At 37.4% G+C, this 21,474-nt stretch overlaps 2 protein-coding genes across 2 annotated transcripts in view; both read right to left on the bottom strand.

Moving 5' to 3' along the window:
- Window positions 1–9,091, bottom strand: part of LOC122531604 — a 326,339-nt gene extending 317,248 nt beyond the window's left edge. The window contains exons 1-2 of the mRNA XM_043659652.1: window positions 8,455–9,091; window positions 4,926–5,484 (exon numbers count right to left, since the gene is read on the bottom strand). Of these exons, the coding sequence (XP_043515587.1) occupies window positions 4,926–5,484; window positions 8,455–8,756 (861 nt within the window). The 5' untranslated portion in view covers window positions 8,757–9,091. The remainder of the gene's footprint in view (window positions 1–4,925; window positions 5,485–8,454) is intronic.
- Window positions 9,092–9,167: 76 nt separating this feature from the next.
- On the bottom strand, window positions 9,168–21,393 carry LOC122531595 (von Willebrand factor A domain-containing protein 8). Its single transcript, XM_043659647.1, has 19 exons — window positions 21,186–21,393; window positions 21,027–21,110; window positions 20,532–20,953; window positions 20,281–20,445; window positions 15,706–15,864; window positions 15,404–15,631; window positions 15,112–15,324; window positions 14,856–15,016; window positions 14,486–14,768; window positions 13,699–14,397; window positions 13,000–13,380; window positions 12,769–12,920; window positions 12,181–12,610; window positions 11,364–12,118; window positions 10,965–11,275; window positions 10,634–10,885; window positions 10,132–10,526; window positions 9,821–10,059; window positions 9,168–9,736 (listed from the first exon to the last, which is right to left on the bottom strand). The coding sequence occupies exons 1-19, from the start codon at window positions 21,292–21,294 to the stop codon at window positions 9,619–9,621; spliced, it is 5,556 nt and encodes a 1,851-aa protein (XP_043515582.1). The 5' UTR covers window positions 21,295–21,393; the 3' UTR covers window positions 9,168–9,618.
- Window positions 21,394–21,474: the final 81 nt, after the last annotated feature.

The raw sequence follows: 21,474 nt of genomic DNA, 5'->3' as shown, positions 1-21,474 counted from the left end.
TTTAACTTTTTAACGGCATTCTTTTACACAATTTTTTTTTTTACATTGCCTATCGGTGTGCATGATTCCAGCAAAACAGGATTGGTTGCAACAAAAAGGTAAAAAAAATTCAAAAGTGAACAATATTCTCTAGGGATTGACGATCCAAGATTTTCATTTCTGTGAAAATTATGAAAATAGCAGCTATCTGTTTTTAATGTGTCGAATTTACGCCAAAAATTTCTACGTTTTTTTGTTTATATTTTTCGAAATTGTTAAAAATTAAAAAATGTTCGATCGTCAATCCCTAGTAAATGTTACGCTAAAGATACGCACCAAGTTTCACAGTAATCGGTTGGTTTAGATTCCGAGATATCTTGCACACCGTTTCTAAAAACCTAGTTTCAAGAGAAACGCGTTTAAAAATTTCAGAACGTCATTTTTCATACGTATCCTTTGCTTACTTTTTCTACTTATATATCGCGGCTCACAGTTCTTACAATTCACAACTAAATTGAATCCAAGTCCCCTAATATTCGATTCGCCAAAAGTAATATTTGAATCGCACAATTTACACTTAATAATGCTGCTTAAAATTGCAAACAGTGATACAAATTCAATTAATCTGTATCAGCGGATTTATTATTATACCCCAAAATAAGCCTTTTGTATTCAAACTACTGTTTAAAACAAAACAAAAAAGAAAAATCGATTTTTTGAAAATTTCAAACTTGCCTGATCCCTCAACTACGTTATATATTATATTATAACCACGAGAAACTTTAAATTTGAACAATTTCGAATTTCAAAGGTTTAGAAACTTAAACATGTTTCACATAAAGACAACAGATGAAAATCCTCGATTTTCAAACAGAATCCCCCCCCTCCGAGGCATTACCGCAGCTGAATGGTTCGTTTTAGAATCTTGGCTTTCGCCTTCGGTATTCAAAAAGAGCACTTTAGCACCCAGAAATAAAGGGTACACGGATAATTAGCGGCGTGAGTGGAGACCGCATCCTCTCGTTAAACGTGCTTCATATTCAAGTAGTTATCCACAAGGAATAAAAATTCTATTGTAAGTGTATTAACACGCGCAAACGGCTTCCAACTGGTAAACTGAAATTGGTTGAAAAGCTTCAACGATACATATATATATATATATATATATATATATATATATATATATATGTAGTGCATATAGACGGAGGATTGCCAGTTAAACGCAAATGCTCGGCAAAGAAGGACGCGTTTTCTCTTTGCTCTGCGAGATAAGCACTCCATTAATTCAAACGCGGATCTTTTTTATTTCGCGCGTATCACACAGTGATACTTTCACGTTTCTAAATTCCTCCACGAATTGCGCGACGAATAGCTTGGAAATTTCTCACGCGATTAAAATATTTAAATTAAAATCCGTAACAGAGAGCATCCTTAACCCAATAAGATAATATTGACTTTAATAATAGCAGTGTGCGAGCCAAACACACAATCGAACCGCAGAAAACAATGAAAAACGAGGTACATATAATACACGCCAAGTGGGAGAGAAGGGGGAGAAAAAAAAAAGAAGATTCTCCAATAACCGTATAATCCGTCCTGTCACTCTTTTTCCCATTCTACGCTCTATCGCGAACGCCAATCGTGTCACCGTACTCTATATTCCATAGCTGTTAAGCAATTTTTCAAACCTGGATACCTTCATCAGTGAGAAACAGCGTTTTAATTTTTCTTTAACGTCGAGATACGTGCGTTTCGTTTGCACTTTGCAATGCATATTCCGAACGAAATTCACCTTGCGCGATCGATCCGATTTACACTCTTTCAAAAGGACAAACAACACGCACGAAAATTGTAAATTGTTTTCTCGGACGAGGGTCGAAGTTTTCAAACGGTTGGAGAAACCGTTTACACACGATCTTCGTTCAAAATTCCCTCGTTTAGATCCTCGTGTGTTTAAGCGCTGGTAACTGTCTGACTATATTCGATTACACTACTGCAGTAGTTGCGCGGTAAACATAAACCGACGTCTAACAAGCAATTGCCACATCACGCGAATCATACGTACGTACGAAGTCTGCCGATTGTAAGTAGAGCATATACACGAATAAATGCCAAGTACGGCGAGAATAATTTTCACTTTAAAATCGTTGTTTCTTAACGTAACGAGGCAGTCGCGGGCAAACAATCGTACCGTTGTTGAAACGCTTGATAAAGGAGAAACATTTGATAAAAAGCGCTTGATAAAAAAAAAAGAAAGAAAAACATTTGAAAATATTTCACACCAAGGAAAAAGCTGCGTTGCAAGCGTTCGATGTTGTTCGTTATTCAATATCGAGTGTGACGTTGCAAAAGTTTTCCGCCCACGTAACCGTGTAACCTGCATCCATCGCTTGCAGGAAATTTCGGCGACGTGGTATCACCGCGCCGTGAAATCCATTTAAGAAACCCCCTCCCACTCGCCATCCCGCTGGCTGAATATCATAAAAGCGACATGCTTCGACTGTTTCGTATTCACGAACTTGGTGTAACTCCATCTTGCTTCAATTTAAATTCTCTTTTCAGAGATGGAATCCCTAGAAGCGTCTTATACCGATATATAGGTATGTACCGTCGCAGGTGCAATCTTCATCGTCCTCGCCTGGAGACACATTCTCCACAATAAAAGCAAAATAGTTTCTTTAATGCTCTCTGGGATACTTTTGTATCCGGCCGGTGGTTTTCGAACAGCTGACGAGGAATTTTCATCGACAGGCGATGAGCCTGATTTCGGGAACGAGCGAGATCGACAACTCTCGATTTGATCAACATTCACTTCAGAAGCAATTTTCTTCCATCGCCTGGAGAGTGAAATTTTCTACTTGGAGAATTTTCTACTCGAGATTTAATTCTATTTAATTTCCTATTTAAATTGTTCGTCGAAAGCAATTTTCTTCCGATTATTACCCACTTGGAGAGTTATACTACAGTTATACTACAGTATTATAGTATATATATAGTATATATATTAAATATATATATAGTATATCTAAACTAGAGTTATACTACAGTACTATTAAATATATAGTACTATTTAAAAAATTCAATATCGACGATAAAATTTGTTCCTTTAAAATTCTTACAAAAATATCGGGAAACTTTTGACCCGACGCTCGTGTATAGCCCAATGAATTTCCCTCGTTCCCTTTTTCTTGCTAATGTGACCAAAGTTCAGGAACAAAAACATAATGTTCTACCACTGGCAGTGAAGCATATACTCGTTTGCGTAATAAGTGGAATATCATAGCAAGCCCTGTCGCCCTTAAAACTCTCAAACTTAAAGCTGTGTCGAAAGTAGAAGTGACTGTCGCTCTACTGCCTTCTACAGAGCTCTCTCGCAAGTGTGCCCGTGAATTTCGGTCTTCATTTGACAAAATTACTCCGGTCAACAGGAATTTCAGACCGATCTCTCAGGTATCGTTTCAGCTTCGACGCGATACTTGTAACTTGGATCGTTAAATTTCAGTGATAATTGAACGCGATAACTTGAAACACGCACAAATTCATTCGTATATTCATTGAATATCGAAGCTCCGAAATAAAGTATTCGTGTATTATAGAATTTGTTGATCAAAGCGTGGTTGTTTCAACGATTTAATTAATACAGAGTTAAAAGCTCGATACGCGTAAAAATATATACGAGCGTATGTGTTGCGATACTACGAGCTGCTTGCATTTCACGAATAACGATGATTGTTCATTGTACATATTTAAAACGACATTGTTCGAACAGCTTTAACTGTATAATATTTGCAAAATGTGAAAAACCCGTGCTATTACGGTGATTATAAATGCAAGGAAACATTACCGTGTAGAAGAATGAAGCACGCGAATAATTAGCGTAAATTAAGCGTCACTCTCTCGTTTCAAAAAATACTTCGAACTAAAGTGATCGTTTAAAAGCAATAACAATTTCGTTATATGCCGGAGGAAGCACAAAATTTGCGTCTTTTCCTCGATGTAATATCTCAGTAAAGTGGAACTTTGATTTCTGTTATCTAGTTAACTCATAGTTAAATCATAGTAGAATCTGTGATTCTATTATCAAGGAAGCTAAATTAATTCGGCAAAAATTAATATTCGAAGTATCTAATCGTGTCATCATTCTAAAAATGCCAACGTGGGTCATTTGAACTTCATATCCCACCAACCAATGGATAATTCATGCAACAACAAGTGAAAATTCATAGAGCTAATACGTGTCTACGTAAATATATAATAAAAGAAACGATTATAATTATAGACATACGTAATCATATTTCTATTGTATAAATTTTGTCAATAACATAATTTTAATAATCGTAATGAAAAACATCTGAAAGTTATTGCTAAACTATGTGAAAACGTTGCTTTTCAAGCAAATTTCGTTATTACGCAAGTGTGTCATTGCTCGTGACAAAATTGACCCAATTTCTCTAAGTACGAGCCAATTGAAACTTCAAATATCACTCACGTCGGAAAAGAAATAATATAATTTTAAAGACAGTATTTTAAAGATATAATTTTAAATATAGTATTAAAGAAATTCATTAATACATAATTTCGTTACTACACAATTATGTATGTGTCACAAATAAGATATTCTTAGCTCGTGACCAAACTGACTCAATTTCTGTAAAACCAAACGTTAAATAGAATTGAAAGAAACTTCGAATGTCACAAAGGGCGCAACGTAACAACTCCGATATTAAAAAAAATTCATTGATACAAAATTTCGTTATCACAGTGTGTCACGAAATAAAAAAATACTCTTCGCTCGAGTAACAAAACTGACCCAATTTCTGTCGAGTACGAGCCAATTGGAACAAAGTTCGAATATCACTGGCGTCACAGAGGCGACGACAATGATAATTCGAATAAACGAAAGAAATTCAAGAGAAATTGGTAAGCAAATGGTGCAGCGAACTCACCTGTTTCCGCAACGGGGTCGCGCACTCGTCCTTGCTCCTCTCGAATCGCTCAAACTTGAAGCTGTTGCTCCTGTAGAGTTCATTGTCGCTTTGCTGCCTCCTGCAGAGCCGTCGCGTGAGTGCGCGCGGTCTGCATGGCGCACATTCGGTGGCGAGGCCCCAGTGCAGGTGTAACATCGCGAGTTCCGCGGTGCACCTGGCCATGGCGCAACCGGCTCGCCTAACGCGGCACTTAACACGCTTAATCCGTCCTTCGTGCTGTGGCTTATGGCTGCACGGTTGCGAGCCACTTCCACTGCAGTCGCACGTGCGACGCGACCGGCGTTGCCTGACCGTGTGCGAGCACGGCTTTGCTTCCTCGCCGCACTCGCACTCGCCGCCGCCTGTATGGGTGCAGTTTATTCTTTCGGCGCACTCGCACGGCTGCTGCTGTTGCTGTTGCTGCTGGTTCGACTGGCTCGCTTGAGAAAATGTGGGTGAAGAGGGTTGGACCAGCACTCGATGCCGCGTACCACCGCTTCCTGCTGAATGTCGGCAAGGCCGTTCTGGACAGTCGCATCTGCAACGTGCAACGAATGGTGTTATCGAATGGTCTGAGAATATTCCACGTTCAAAGGGGCGGACGTTTTTAAAGCGGTAAAATATGCAGAATGTACAGGACGTGCAAAGATCAAGTTTCCTTTTACGATACGAAAGAGCCAAGGTTGTACTTTTATCTTTTGCATTTTTCTTTAGAGTACTTAGACTTTTTGGTTGCCTGACTAGAGGGGATTTTTGAAAGGGAGATGATCACGACTCGGTGGAATAAATAATTACATGTAGCAAAACTTGTGGATTCTCGCGACTGTGTGAAACGACAAGGCTGTAATATCAGGGAACAGCGTGCCACCTTTAAGGCCAGTAAATCTTGATATCGGTAATATTCTGGTACACGGCCAGAACGGAGTAAAAAAAAAAGGTACGTACAACTTCAACCAGAAATATGCCTCTGTGCACAGTGCTGTCTGAATATCAAAAGATAGAGCTTTACGAAAGCTCTGACCTCAAACGAGAAAAAGAAATACGTCGCGTCTATGAACGTGAAAAATAATTTTATTAATATCAAAACCTATTCACAATCTACCCAGTCGTACGTACTTCTACAGAAACTTAGTTACAGTTACATATTTACGATCAGAATCAAGTTTCACCTCTGTAGAACAGGGGTGAATGTCGTTGACACCGTGACCTATATATTGATAATTTACGAGACCCATTCAAACGTCCATAACTGAACCATACGCGTATCCATCTACCAGCGACCTATGCCATCAGCATCCAAGTCTCTTCGAATTTAACAGATTCTGACTTTTGTTAGTCGACTTTGACTGAATTCCAGCGATCACCGAGCTACATTTACAACGTTCGAATCGTATTGAACCAAAGTATATTACACTCGGTCGAATCCTGTTGGGCTTGAACGCGTTCTGTCATGTCCACTCGTTTCTAACTCATACTAGCCTGGATAAATTCTACCAAATGTTATTGGCTTTCTCTGTAATCGCGGTTCTGTCAGATCCTGACGATATCGATTATAGATCTGGCCAAGTGTCATTCGCTTCTTTTCGAATTTAGCCTTCGTACTTTTTTTTTTACTTTTTTTGTATTTGATACATCTTTTTCCGTGAGAACATAAACAAATAAAAATAAAATGAAACTATCTCTGTTCATTCACGACTGAACTGCTGTTAATTGAATAATGGTTATTGATTCAACATAAAGTAATTTGCACGATGCTGATGAATCTTACGACTCCCCTACCTCATTACAACTTGCTCAATTACATACCTGTGGCAATGTTGCAAACTATGTACTATGCAGTATGTTCAAACGATGTTGTATCTACCCAATTTACATTTATGACTTGTACTATGTCATCAATTCGTCAAAAGAAAATAATCAAGTCGAAATAAAGCAAAATAATTAAAAATTTAAATTACTCGGAACAACGTACGAAAAAATTAAATTGCAAATAAAATCGAATCCTTATTTTATTTACGAAAGAATCGAATTCTTATTTTGTTTACAAAAGATTTGCAAAGAATTTATAAACTATATATTGGTAAATTAGTATCAGGTGTCTGTTATTAAAGAAGAATTTCTCGTGAACCAGAAATTAAATTGATCTGGACCTTTTTCTTGAAAACCAATTAGGAAACTCTATTAATTTTAATAAAACTTTGAAAATTGTGCAAAATTACATTCGCCAAACTCGAGGTTTTAAGTTTGTTAACGTAGAAGTACAATACTAAAATTCGAAGAATATTATTTAACACAGAAATGTACCATTCTCGATCGTATGTAGCATTGATAAAAGCATAGAAAATATCAAAACATTAATGCACTTCACTTTCTCGTTGAAGGAAAAACACTCTTTTACTCATCGATTTTTCGCTTCAGAGTATGTAAGATGAAAGTAATTATTTCCATATGTAGTATAACCAGTATAGTGGAAATTTATATTTAAGTAATTAATCAAGTATATTTGTCAACATTGTTGACATCTTCCCAAAATCATATTACGAAACATTGTATAGGTTATGACAATGCACAGATTAACAATAAATAACCTATAAATTTGAACATATATGAATATATTGTTTGGTTTATGAAATAAAATATTATCTTAATATATCTTAATATATATAAAATAATATATATAAAATACATCTTAATAATTGATTCATTTCAGTTTGCAATAAACAAATAAATACGTACTCCATTTTTCAGACATTTTACGTAAATATTAATTACACATTAATTATCGATACGTACCAAAATTATTTCACTCTTTAGAAGAATTACACATCTGTCACAAGAGAAAACTGCTCTCTAATACGAAATTCTACAAAATCCTATTTCAAGATAAATAAATAAATATGAGATCAAAGCTGTTATGTATTTCACCGGCAACCTACCTGTAGAATATGAACCTATAATACGAGATTCGATTTATTTCTCCCTCGAAACATCCATTCGATCAGTCGATAACTTTACATTTATCACGACGTAATAATCACGTGATGCTGATTTGACTAATCGACTAGTCAAACCCCTCCCACTTTCCGTTACAATAGATTTCGATGTTATATTCAAAATTAATATATATATATACACTAATAAAAATTAATAAAGCTTTTACTTTCGTATTTTCGCGAAATTTAGGAAACTTTCAATCAATAAAGTAACACAACTGAATTGCAAATGACCCAAAGGAGACAGTGTTAACTGAATGTACCCTCAACCCGTAGAAGGATACCAAGTTAAACTACATTCGCGCCGCAACAAACTTCACTTACGGCTTCGCAAATGCGATCAACACACGGTTACTCTGACCTTCGTGCCTTCCACCCCTTTGATTTACAATGGTTCGCAACATGTACGAACGCGTACATGCCGAAGAACAACAGAGAGCGATAAAGAGAAAGGGAACGACAGGTTTAAAGAGGAATATGGCGAAACAGGCAACGACCTGTCTGTGTTTATTTACCTTCGTACACGTCGTACAGCCGATGTGCGCGGTACATGCGGACACGGTTGCGATTCCGGTGGACAATCACAGTTGGCAACCGCGGGCCGGGTACGACGAACCCTAATCAGTACCGGATGTACCGGGCATGGCTGCACTTGACAATTGCACACGATCGTCTGCGGCCCACCGCGAGATTTCCGGGCGCCTCCTCGTTTCGCGCGTTGGTCCACGTGCAGCTGACAAGGCTGTACAGGACAGCCACAGCGAGCTGCAGCACCGCGACGCCCGGCACTTTGTACGCGTCTCCACACCCGCTCCATTCAACGACCGGCGTGCGACTGACAAACGTACGCCCCACACCACTCGACACTCTCGATTCGCTTCGAGCAAGCTCGGCTAACTTCGGCTCGCTCCGTCACCCTCGATCCCTCGTCAACCCTCACCGTCGCGCATCCGTGTCCTCACCTGTAGCGATGCGCGAACACTGAACTTTACCATACGCCACTACATACATATGTAATTCTTCGTGATGGGAACACGTGAGACAACTTCAACACGCGGAAACACGTACGTCCTTCATCGAAGTATACAGTGTAACTGTTATGGGAAGTAAAGCCCATGTTTGGGATTAGTTTCTTTGTAGATCGTTTCGACAACTACTCTTGGTAAGATGTCCTGTTCTTTGTGTAAAGGTATTCTTCCATTATTTTTAAAGTATTAGTTGTACAATATATACATAATTGATTATATTAGATAAATTGTTTTACATTAGTGGTGGTATTTATAGAATGTATAGAATGTTTTTGAATTACTTTCAATTATTCAGATAAGAGTCGTAGTTCTACTATCACTAGATGTTCAAATTTGGAAGATGCAATGATACCAACATTTAGAAACGTATTATCGTCATTTAAATTAGTGACTATTTTCCAATATTTTTAAATAATTATGACAAGAAAGGTAATAGAACTAACTTAGTAACGCTAATTTTAATGTGAAAATAAATTGCTTTGATATTTTGATAGAACAAATTCCATCGCAAAAGTATATATAATTTAATAATAACAACACCGTAAATATATAGAATGCGTTTCTTGGCCATTTATCCTTATAAATATTTATAAAATGGTACAAAATATTTTACACCAGTGATAATACACCAATAAATATTTTACACCAGCATTAACTTGCCCTTGTAGTACTTAACAAAGAAGCAGCAAATATTTGTTGTAAAATTCGAGGTATATCCTTGAGATCCATGCAGACAAACGCACGTCCCGCAGTTATATTCTTGGTTAAACTTAAAATAAAGAATATACATTTTTATCTTCATTCTTGACAAAGTATTCAAACATTCTATTAATATCAAACATTATACACTTACTAAAAAGCTTGATCACCTAAGGATCCGATAAATATAGCAAATGCATTAACATCTGGATTTGATGTGAGAATTTTTGCAAATTTCTCAGGGCGAATACCATAGCGTTCAAAATTGGCATCCGAAAGTACAATAACGATACACTCATCGGCGTCCTCTTTCGCTAGGCTCGCGATCGTATGTCGAGTTGCTTCTAAAGTATTATCACCAGACAAGCAAAATTGCGAGTGTGCATACATCCTCTGAAAAAAATTATTTCGTTTGTAATATTTTAATCTCACGTTTAATCGGAACAATTTCTCAACTGCTATTACCTGTATTACTTCTAATCTGCGCTTGTTATTCACCGGTGGTTGAGTGTGCTTTACGAAAACTATATCATAGTCATCCCCTGAATGACCAACGATATCGTATTGAAATTTCCCTTCGTAGCCACTAAACGCCTCCATTACCATGACACAAGCTTCCATTTCTCGATCAAGACGTCCATCATAGCCATTAAACCTGTACATGCTACCAGAAACGTCCACCACTAATTTTAAACGCTTCGGTTTTGTCGGTGGAGCGCCGAGCTCGGGCTCTTTCTCTGCTCTTCTTCGATAAATCGTTCTTTCCCCTGTTAATCCTTCGATTAATTTCGTATCGTCCAATTCTCCGGAAGTTTGGTGCCTGCACCACTGACGTTCTTTACTTTTTGCCTGCAGGCTATCTACAAAAAGCAATTGCAGCTTTTCCAGATTTATTGAAGATTTAAAATAAAGATTTATATTAAAATAAACATTTATATTAATTATCGCAGTGAGGAAATATACTAACCTATTATAGTTCTTAGCGCTTTAACCTGCTTTTGAACAGCGTCACTAAACTGCGAGTACAATTTATGATCATATTCACTCATATTAATTTCTCTTAATCGCTGCTGAAACGCTTTAAGACCCATTTCTCTCGCTGCCTTCTTTATGTATTCCGGTATCGCGTTCTTCTCTTCATCGCTAAGTTGATGCACCGTGTGACCAGCATCCAAGCGATAAGGTCCACCCTTCCCACCTAGACCTGCTGTATCTCTCCCTGAAATTTTCATTGTATCCTTCGTTTCTAATTCGCATCTTACATCGTATCACAATTTTTTGTAGTACATCATACGTACCTCCGGTTCCTCCTGCCCATGTATTACCTCCAACATGCGGTTCATTCTTGTCATCGATTCTCCCATGTTTAGGACCACTAACGTCTAATCCGGAATACCTTTCTTTAGTCATTTGCAAGTTTTCGTTATCGTTTCCTAACATTCTTCGCCAAACTCCAAGTGATTTTGCAATATTCGCTAATGACGTCTCCCAAAGACGGACGCAACCACTCGCATCTACCGTTACAAGATCATGATTTGACTTAGGCGAAACATACAAATGATTCTTGCTTGGATACAAGAATTGAGTTATTTGCGGCACGTTAGGTGATCTAAAAATATAAATAATGCATTTAGAAAATACGACAAAGTATCTTTGTACAAGATAAAAATTATCTTTGTACTAGAATAATCACATACTTTGGTACAGGTATGTATCGTAGCTTCTGATTTACGATATCAACAATTTCTAAATAACCAATGATTCCTAAATTTGTCTCAATGTTTGGAGTAACATCATCAGGAACTTCACGAGATGTAACCAATCTAATAACTTGTCCGTTGTTCATAAAAACAGGTGGTATAGAGCTTCTAATCTGTTTTGGTCTCGGCCAACAATGAAGTTCGTTGAAACTATCTAAATCAGGAAATCCAACAGCAATACTGGCATAAATGTTGTCAGATACTAGCAATCTATTTGGAGAATCTATTTTCTGTTTCAATGCAGCACTGAGTGCATTACTGCTCAAGTTGCTACCAGTGCAACCAAGGAATAAATCAGTTTCGGAACTATTTTTGCTAGATTCTTCCACTTGTTGCAAAACATTTGGACACGGTGACGAATCTGTAGATTTCTTGAGAATATATTTGTTTTTATTGCTAGCTTGAATCAACCATTTTTTCTCTGATGGAAGTAAAATTGACTGTATTTCGAATGGCAAATTCATCGTGTAAAAACACATGCGGTTTAAGTCGATTACTTCTATCTTGTTAGAATTATACACGTAGAAAACGATTTGATTGTGAGACTTTAACAAATCAGGCATCATTCTTCGATGAAAACTTATATTTCTCAAAGCATTTGATATTTTACTCGATGCTACATCGAAGAAAGATAGTATTTCTACCTTTTGAACGGATCCATCGTTTAAATTCACTACTAACAGAACATTATTCTGAAAAGAAATATACAATATACTACTAATAAGAAAATTTATTTGATATAGAAATTACTTACTGTTTCTTCGTACACTAAAACATTTTGATTGCTATCAGTCACCATTGTGAATCGAAGTCTATTACCTCCTGTAGAGTTTATCAATCCATGTAACGCAGTTTCTTGAATCCTATCTGATTCTTGAATTATACTAAATATCTTTAATGGATTCGTAACAAGAACATTAATCACATCGTCCGTTCCATCGCCCTTTGTTCCAAGGTTAACTGACAGTCCGGCGACTACGGCAGTGTCACTAATTGGCACGGTCCAATAACTTTGTAATTCGGTAAATAAAGTTGATCTAGCCTCAACGCGATCTAGAGGCAAAATCTTTTGTTCTAAACTTATCGGTGATTTTAATTTAATATACTTTTCTTGCACGCGCAGCACGTCTTGCTTACTGGAAAAATTCCAGATAGCACTGATTTTGCTTTCCGGTAAAGACATTCTGCAAAGGAGAAGGAAAAGAGATATTAAACATTGTATTCTTCCCATATTTTATTACAATTAAATACGTATTCAAAAGAACAAAAATACATATCAAAGTGATTACTTCTGCCTAGGTAAAAATTATTTTAACGGAATATTTTCTGTTAAATATCTTACTCTTTCGCTAACGCGATATTGGTAGGACCTGTCCCAATGGGGATCCCATGATCGTGTAATACAGATACTAAAGTGTTAAAAGTTTCTTCGCTATATCGATCAAAGTCGAACACGTTCCGCACCACATTAGCTAACGGTTCCTGAGGAAATTTCTGAAAAGGTAAATGAAAAGAATTCATTAATAAATGAAACACTAAAGATGAAGTAAAACATTGAGCTATAAAGACTTACCTCTAAATGCTTTACAATGTTGACAACTTCGCGAGTAGAATATGGATACGAAACCAATCCTTGATCGGCCATGCTTCGTAATTTGCCAAAAGCTTTCACCAGTTTAAATATCACTTTTTCATCTACGTTCGGGCCGTATTGTTTCAAAAGTTGAATTTCATTTTCAACGCTCGGATTATCGACTATATGTGTACTGAATAAATCGCCCAATGCACCGAAGAAATCATTTCCTAAGAATGGAAAACCGGGCCTGTTTGCTAACACTATCATCCTGAAATCTGGATGAAGCAATATTTTATTGGAATTTCTTTCACCGGAATTTAAGGAGGATACTATACGTCTTCCATCCGACAATATCATTTCACCAGATTCGACTAAAGTCTGAAACCAGAAAGACCATGAAAGTGAGCATTAAATATTAATCTTGAGCCTCGCAGAAGATTTATGGCATTAAGCTTCTACATTCTCACTGAGCAAAGTTCCATTGTTCGAAGATGAATATTTAAATGCGGAAACGGTGAAAAATTTCTCATTTCTTAGTCTTCAAAGCATTAAAGTTTAGAAATATTTCATTCATTTAGATCAAATCAACTTCAAATCGAGAAGCGGACTTATTAGTTTCACAGGCCTCTTTAAGTGAGCCGCTAGTTTCCACGCTAACACGCACTTATGTAACTTAGTTTGCACGTATGTACATACCTTTAAAATACAGGTGACATGGGTTGGAGCTTTGTCCGCCTCATCAACGACAAGCACGTGTCCCAATTTAACAGCCTGCACAAGCGGCGAGTCTTCGTACACCACTTTTCCATCCCTAACCATTGGTTGAAGAGTCAAAGTTTGAACAGTGGTGTCCCTGTGTAGCTGTATATATTCACGCGGCCTATTTAAAAGTTGCAACAATCGATCGATAATTTTATTTTTGCCGACACCCTGATTCCCAACTAGCAACAGATTCTGTCCCAAACTGAAGTCTTGCAACAGATTCTCCAGCAATGCAACGTGCTGCGGCACGTCGTAAAACAAAACGTCAGGTACTTTCGTCAATGCTGTCGTGTTGTATCGTTCGACAACCGTGTCGCCAATTTGCACGGTGTTTCCATTAATTTGACACTTGACGCTCACGTTCGGCGTGCTTCTCGTCGGAACGACGTTCACGTTATTGCAACAATCGTTCAACGCTTGTTTCGCTATCGTTGGCAAAAAACGAGCCAGACAGGCGCGCTGCACCGCGTCGTAAGCATCGTCAGTTTGAAACCTGTGCATCCTCTCTGCTATCCTCAGAAGCTGTCTCGTACTGAGGAAGCTGGCCAAGGATTGTAAAGTTGGATCGCTGGAGGATCGCAGCACGTGCGCCAATTCCAGAATGTTTAATAACGCCGCGGAAGGCTCCCCGTACTTGAACAAGATGAAACATCGCTTAGTATGCACAGAGACGTCTCTGTCTGATATTAAAAAGGAACGTATGATAATGAAGAGTAGACACCTTCGATCGAACGATATGAAGCTCCTCCGATTTGGTGAGCGGCCTCATTTCGTGGAAAAGGAACAAGCTGAGCAACTCTGAATTCAACCACTGCCTCGACGACGTGTTGAGGACCGGTGATTCAGCTAAGGCTATAATTCGAAACGATGGGTGAATGCGCAACACACCCGATTCTTGCAGTTCCGCGTCGGATTTACTGTGCTTCTCCTTTATCTCGTCGTAACGGTCCGCCCTGACGAGTCTTTTGCCATCGTGCAACTGTAACTCTCGATCGTGAACCAATCTAAAACCGAACAAAACCGATAAAAGAGCGTCGCTCGTTCGACTCGATTTTGAAGTCGGAATCAGAATGCCTAAAAACAAAATGCACCTGTGTAAAATGGCCAGAGTGCTGGGATCGATTCTATTAATTCCATCCAATATAGCCAATTTTCCATGCAAGGCTGCGTCAACCAGCGGTGAATTTTTCCAAACCGTATCGCCATTGGACAATGTTGTGCGCTGTTGTATCAAGTCTCTAGACGTCATGTCCTGAGAAAGTAACGCCAAAATGTTTCAAATGAACTGTTGCTTCAATCGACAGAAGTAATTTTACGTTCACTGAGAATTAATTCGGAGAGACTTGCCTGATACAACACTACCGGTTCGACTTCGTATCCCAGTAAATTGGCTAACGTTTGTACAGTAATCGATTTCCCGCATCCTTTCGGACCGATCAGACAAATGTCGGAAACAAGGTGTGACTCCAACAAATTCGCCAATAAATTACTCTGATAATTCGTTTCTACGTATTTGTTATCTCGTGATCTTTTGTTTAACCCTTTGGTGCCGCAAGAAACCTGTCAGTAAAATATACACGCGTGAAATACGATTTCCAAATTTCATCAATTCTGTTTCCTTCTCAAGAGGTCTACTTACGTTTAACCCTACTTCTCCAGTAGGATGCTTTACACTGACATCCACGAAATTTTCTCTTTCGTTTTTCCTGCCTACGTTTGAAATTATAACATCGTTCGTCGTCGGTTGCGGTATATTAAAAGTTTCGAGGATACTCTCGACGGCCGATTGGCCCTCTTTCGCCAGAAACAGTTTATACGGATAACATCTATAAAATATATCGTACACCGACAGGTATGGACACTTATCCTACGATTACAGACAAGTAGAGTAGAACAAAATTTCTAAATGGAAGAAAAGAATTTAGAATGAAGAGAATTTACCATTATAGTAACGACGGATGTCAAATTGTCCAGCGGAAAATCCGGAAGACCTAGGGACACAGCTTCTTGCGTGACGAAAGCATGCGAGCATGATAACAGCTGCTTCAATCTCGCAGTGTCGCCGTGCGTAATTAAATTTTTCAACGTGCTCAATTGCTCCTAAAATAAATCAAAAAATCAAAAAAAAAAAAAAAAATGGTCAATGACAAGTTTGCTCAACGAAGCGTTTCAGCCGATGAAACTTTTGTTTGAACTTCGACGCCGAGTGCGTTGAAGCGTAGTGTCTACGATGACTTTAATTTTCAAACGAGCAGAAGTTAATAATTCGCGCTCCTTCGTGATACCTCGGAGTTACGGTTACGTTACTTCCGCGAGGTATCCGCATGATTTCCGTTTGCCCGAGAGCCGCATATCCCGCATAATTGTGAACAACTCCGCGTACGGAATGTTACACCACAATTTGTTTGAAACAGTCCACACGAGTGATTAGCACCCAAGAGAGCTTTCCACCGCGCGCCACGATAAGTACGATAATAACTACCACTCGGCACGGAACCCTCTGGATAGCTTACAGATATCTATCGAAAAGTTTCAATTGAGCTACATTCTCGGTGCTATCGGCGCGATTATCACGGTTTCCGGGAAAATACGATCCCTTCAACAACCCTCGGAATAGATCCCAAAGGAAAAGAAAGAAGTAAGATTCCGCTGATATTCATCCAACTTAAATTGAATCTCTCCGATATTCCTATTTTGGTTAAGAACAAACGAACTGTATATTCAAACATTCGTACTCGTATTCAACATACTTAACAAATTTCATGTATATTTATCAATTAAATTTATCCAGCAAATATCATAGAAACGTTCTTTTTAATATTATAAATATTATATATAAAAAGTTCTTTTTTGATGTAAAATGGCTGCCTTATTGCAGACAATTATTACTTATTAGTTATCAGTACATGAAAATTTTAACAAAATGGAGCCACGAAATTTTAACAACGATAATGACCTTAATATTGTTGAGATTAAATAGAAATAATCCACACAGTCAGACAGAATCGTTTCCACGGTGTTTATAAATATAGAGGAAGCTTGATTACTTTCTTACGAGATGGCAAAGTTGAATATTTTTCAAACAAATGGTTGCGGAACATGCGTTCATTACAAACGTTCGTATTGTCTCTTCCAAAGCTGAAAGTTTTTATTAATGACACGAACGGATGACGATCGCATGTTGAATCACATTATGGCTTGGCGTTTGATGTCACTCCCAATAACTCGCGAAACGAATGCAATTTAGGAGTAACTGCTGCAGCGTTGAGTAACTGCAAACTTTCCTTACAAAAGTTGTATTTCGAGATAAGATCGACACTGCTCGCTCTTCGTGAATAATGATACAAGTCTCTGATACGAGTGACGAACCTCCGGAGACTTTTTAAAATTCATAACATCAATGTCTTTATTCGAAACTACAAACACGCTTCGATGATTTATTGCTTCCAATGAATCATCGAAGTTCAATGCACCTTAAGTTCACGAATCAAATTGGTACTATTACACGATAATAGCTCTCTATCCCAGCTATGTAAGACATTCGATCCTTATGAACGTGTCGCAATTACGCGATCATTACTGTATGATTAATACAGTCTATCGTATTCGGAAAGAACATAACTCGATGCCAATAATAACTTTTGCTCCCAATGCCTGAAATAACAGAGCTACTTACAGAGCTAGGTACGCACCAAGTGAATCTACTTTCAATACTAGGTTGCGTATGTTTTACAAACGAAAACCTTTACGTGTAAAACCGAGCAGTGCGTGACGCGAAATTTTAGAAGGTACTAATGGAAACTCTGTCGTTTCGACTTGGAGAGAAACGTTCGAAAGTAGTTAAATACCCCTTGATTACATTTGACTTTTTAAGCGACCCTTGCCACGAATATGTTATTTACTTTGTCAAATTTGCAAACGATACAAATGACGCTGAAAGCGTGTAAGGTTCTTCGGTCGCGACGTCTCGCACCGGCACCATTTCCAGCTGCTCTTTCACGCGCAGGATAATGGATGTCGAATTGACTCTCGATAAAACTGAATTTATTTGGACGTATTGAATTTTAGTAGGAGCTCGTGAGCAAGGATGAAACAGGCGTGGTAGCTGGCTATGAATGAATATGAAGGTATGCGTAAATGGCAAATGCGTATTTCCGTGATTAACCGAGCTAACGCGTATATACTGGTTAACATTCGGAGATTAATTATCGTATACCGCGTGCGGCCACCACGATAAAATAATGTATTATAATTGAACAAACGAAAGTGATGCAGTTCTTTATAAGAAAATTAAAAAACACGGTAAGCACTTATAATATTTACAACAAAGATGAGATATAGTATTTATAATAAATATGAAATAAATGAATGTACAATAAATAAGTATGTACGTATGATGAATAATTACCTTTAGATGATGCAAGTATTAAATTTGTTGGGATCTTTGATTGATTTCTATCACTAGAAACACTAGAAATTTCGGATCGTTTAGGATGAGCATTCTAACAACTGATTAATCTATATAGATTTATAAAAATTTCTTGTTAGAAATAGACTTGCAGCGAAAATTAATTTAAAAGACATTATAACATGTACGTGAGAAATTAGATGTCAGCTAATACGTGCGTAATGTGATTGATTAAATGTTTTTAGTCGTCTAGTAACGATTCTTGAGAGGACGCGCGATTCTCTTCATAAGCGAGACTCGGTATCACTACGTGCAATTTCAGCCGGCTAGGAGGTCGCCATATATTCGACGACGCTTTTTCTTTAATTTCAGTTTTTGATTCTTCTTCAGACTTTGAAAACATCTTTGCACCGGTTAACGTTCCGCTCGATTCTTGAAACTGTTCCCTCGTATTCTTTATCTTCGGCAATCGATTTTCCATTATTTTACTTTCTTCCCTCTTAAAGCGTTCTGAATTCTGCTCTTTGTGTAATTTGCAGCTTCTCATTGCCATTCGTTCCCTCTCCTCGAAATAGTCACGTTTCAAACGAGGGAATCTTCCCTTGGTAGCACTCAATTTCTGTTCCTCCTCGTCTGACGATCTTTCCGCAAAGCGACCTTCGAAATCGTGCTTGGAGCATTGTGTTCTTCCAGATAAATCCAACCATTGAAGAACTCTTTCGAATAATGGATTCCAAAAGTTGTCGGACATTCCCTCTGCCTGTCTACATTCTGTTATGTTCAATTTAAAATCTGGCTCTGATTCTGATGTTCCTCTTTCACAAACATTATTCTTAAAAATCTCTTTGCCAGCAAGGAAATCTGAATCTTTTTTCATCGCTTTGTGGCAGTGATACTCCTTTCTCATCTTTTTATTGTCGTTTAAAAGGGATTCTAAAACGCTAGTATCAGAGGTACTAGTCGATATTCTGGAACAAGAAGGTGCGGATAGTTTACGGTACATCTGGGACGTTTCTCTGGCTTCTGAAAGATCGTTGCTAACTATCATTTGCAAGTTTGTGAAACAATTATTCAGCCGATCCAGCCTCGATTCCAACTGTTGATACTCCGTCGGGTAACCTTTATTTCTCGATACGCGGGTACGTCGACGTGATTTGGAATGGATCAATGGATCATCGGGTGATAAGATCGCATGTCGAATACCGTCCACCCAGACAGTACGAACGGATATTGGTCTTTCTGATGATGGCCATATCGTTGGCATTATTCAACTATCGGTTATTGACTTACTTATTAACTTGTCAAATCAACAATAATGTACGAAAAAAGAAATACATTGAGAATTTCAAAAAATTTATCAAACTATGTAATGATTCTTTTTTTACAAATATTTTTTTAATTTGTCGTTATCGTTATAATTTTCTCTGAGCGTTTCTCATATATATAAACGTTAGTTCTTGGTAATTCTTCGTATATTCAGTAACACCGTATGTTGAATTTCTGATTCGACTAAATTCCGACGTATTGACTCCCCTTTGAACAAGAGGACAAACAAGGTTTCACTATTCTCGCGACACGCGATCCAAACTGCGATGACTGTGACCAGCGCAGCTACGAACAGTTTATATAGGAAGGAAACCGGCTCCGGAAGGGATGGCCGACTGGAGGGGTTTGTACAACCTCCGCACCCCATACCGAACGATACAACGCAATATAAATCACGTAAAACTTTAGCAAATTACACGCGCCACGATCTCCTTCGTGACGCGCCAGTAATTACTGCGCGTTGTCACATGAAACTTATAACTCACGAACTTGCAAATCTCTCTCTCTCTCTCTCTCTCTCTCTCTCTCTATCTCTATCTATCTCTCTCTAAGCAAGTACTATATGCAGATAGATGTATATAGGCAAAAAAACAAACAATGATCATTTTCAATGAACTGTTTGAATAAATGAACTAATGCAAAAATTCCATATACTATATGCTGCATCATGCAATATTGTGTTTTTTTAATGAGATGATGAATTATTATACTGTAGTTTAATCTCAAAATACAAAGTTCTATTGATATTTAATTTTGTTATTATATACTGTTAATATACTCACTTCAAAACTTGGAGATGAGATATGTCTAGCTTGAAATCTAGATCTGAGAGGTGGATCAAGCGGATGGCCAGGATATCTTGGTGCTGGCATGCCCAATGCAATAACTCTAAAATCTTCATTAACTCTAACAAGTCTCCAACTATCTAATTCTTCTTGACTGTATGTCTGAAAAAGTAAATCATGAATTATGTAAATATTCTTACTAAATCATATAATTAATAATGTGAAATCAATGCACAATATATCAATACCTTCAATAACTTATCATAACGTGCTGCAGGAATAAGAAATCTTCCATCCTCCAAATGCATCTCACGATTTTCTAATAAATTATTCAAAATAGGAAGTACATTTCTTTCAGCTTTCTCAACACCTTCAATAATGAGAATCCTTCCATTTGTTGCAGCCCTTACAGCACTTTGATCATGATAATAGGCAGTACCACTTTTTATTTCTCTGCGTTGTTTTAAATCTGCTTCTGTTGTGTCTCTTGAAAGTGCTATAAATTCTACTTCACGGTCTGTAAACTCAAGGAAAGCAAGAGCTAATTTTCTTCGTCTAGTTCCTGGTCCTCCAATTAAAAAGATATCTTGAGACAAAATATCCTTTTGGAGCATCCATTTTAAATGTCTCAACGTTGATGCGTCCTCATTTTGAGTAGATGTATTTAACACTATTTCCATGGAAGTTATTGTTACATTAGTTTTCTTCAAGAACAAAAGAAGTAATATAATTATTTGACTTACAATACTTTCTAGGCACATATTCAGGGTTTCGTGGTACCTTCACCACTTTTGAAACTTCACCAATACTAACAACCATGCTATTATCTAAAGTTAAAATAGAATAATTAAACGATTATATCGCGATGTAAGAAACAATTGGTCTATTTTTAATTATTTTACCTGATTTGCAACGCGCAAACAATAAAAGGTTAGAACATAATACTTTAGCTCTAGTTAAAACTTTATGATTAGTTGACATACGATGAACATTACATAAAATGTACAACATTGTTCTATTTTAATTTATTTTGCATTGAAGTTTAAAAAAAGCTATAAAAAAGATATTCTTTTTCGTAAAAAAATAGACGTACATAACCATATACGTACATATTCTGAATGATTATATATAATGGATTGATTAAAGTCTAACGCAAGTAAATACAAAAATGATATAAGAAAATATTTCATA

This window comes from Frieseomelitta varia, unplaced genomic scaffold (assembly GCF_011392965.1).
Source record: "Frieseomelitta varia isolate USP_RPSP 00005682 unplaced genomic scaffold, Fvar_1.2 scaffold_137, whole genome shotgun sequence".
NCBI classification, from domain to species: Eukaryota; Metazoa; Arthropoda; class Insecta; order Hymenoptera; family Apidae; genus Frieseomelitta; species Frieseomelitta varia.
Note: the sequence above shows the minus strand (reverse complement) of the source record. Positions and strands in the feature narration are given on the sequence as shown.

Excerpts from the sequence above, each read along its gene's own strand:
- LOC122531595 (XM_043659647.1), bottom strand. The coding sequence starts at position 21,294 with ATGTTGTACATTTTATGTAATGTTCATCGTATGTCAACTAATCATAAA. Across the intron at positions 20,954-21,026 it reads ATATGTGCCTAGAAAGTATT|TGTTAAATACATCTACTCAA; the intron begins GTAAGTCAAATA and ends CCATGGAAATAG. Across the intron at positions 20,446-20,531 it reads GTTATGATAAGTTATTGAAG|ACATACAGTCAAGAAGAATT; the intron begins GTATTGATATAT and ends TTACTTTTTCAG.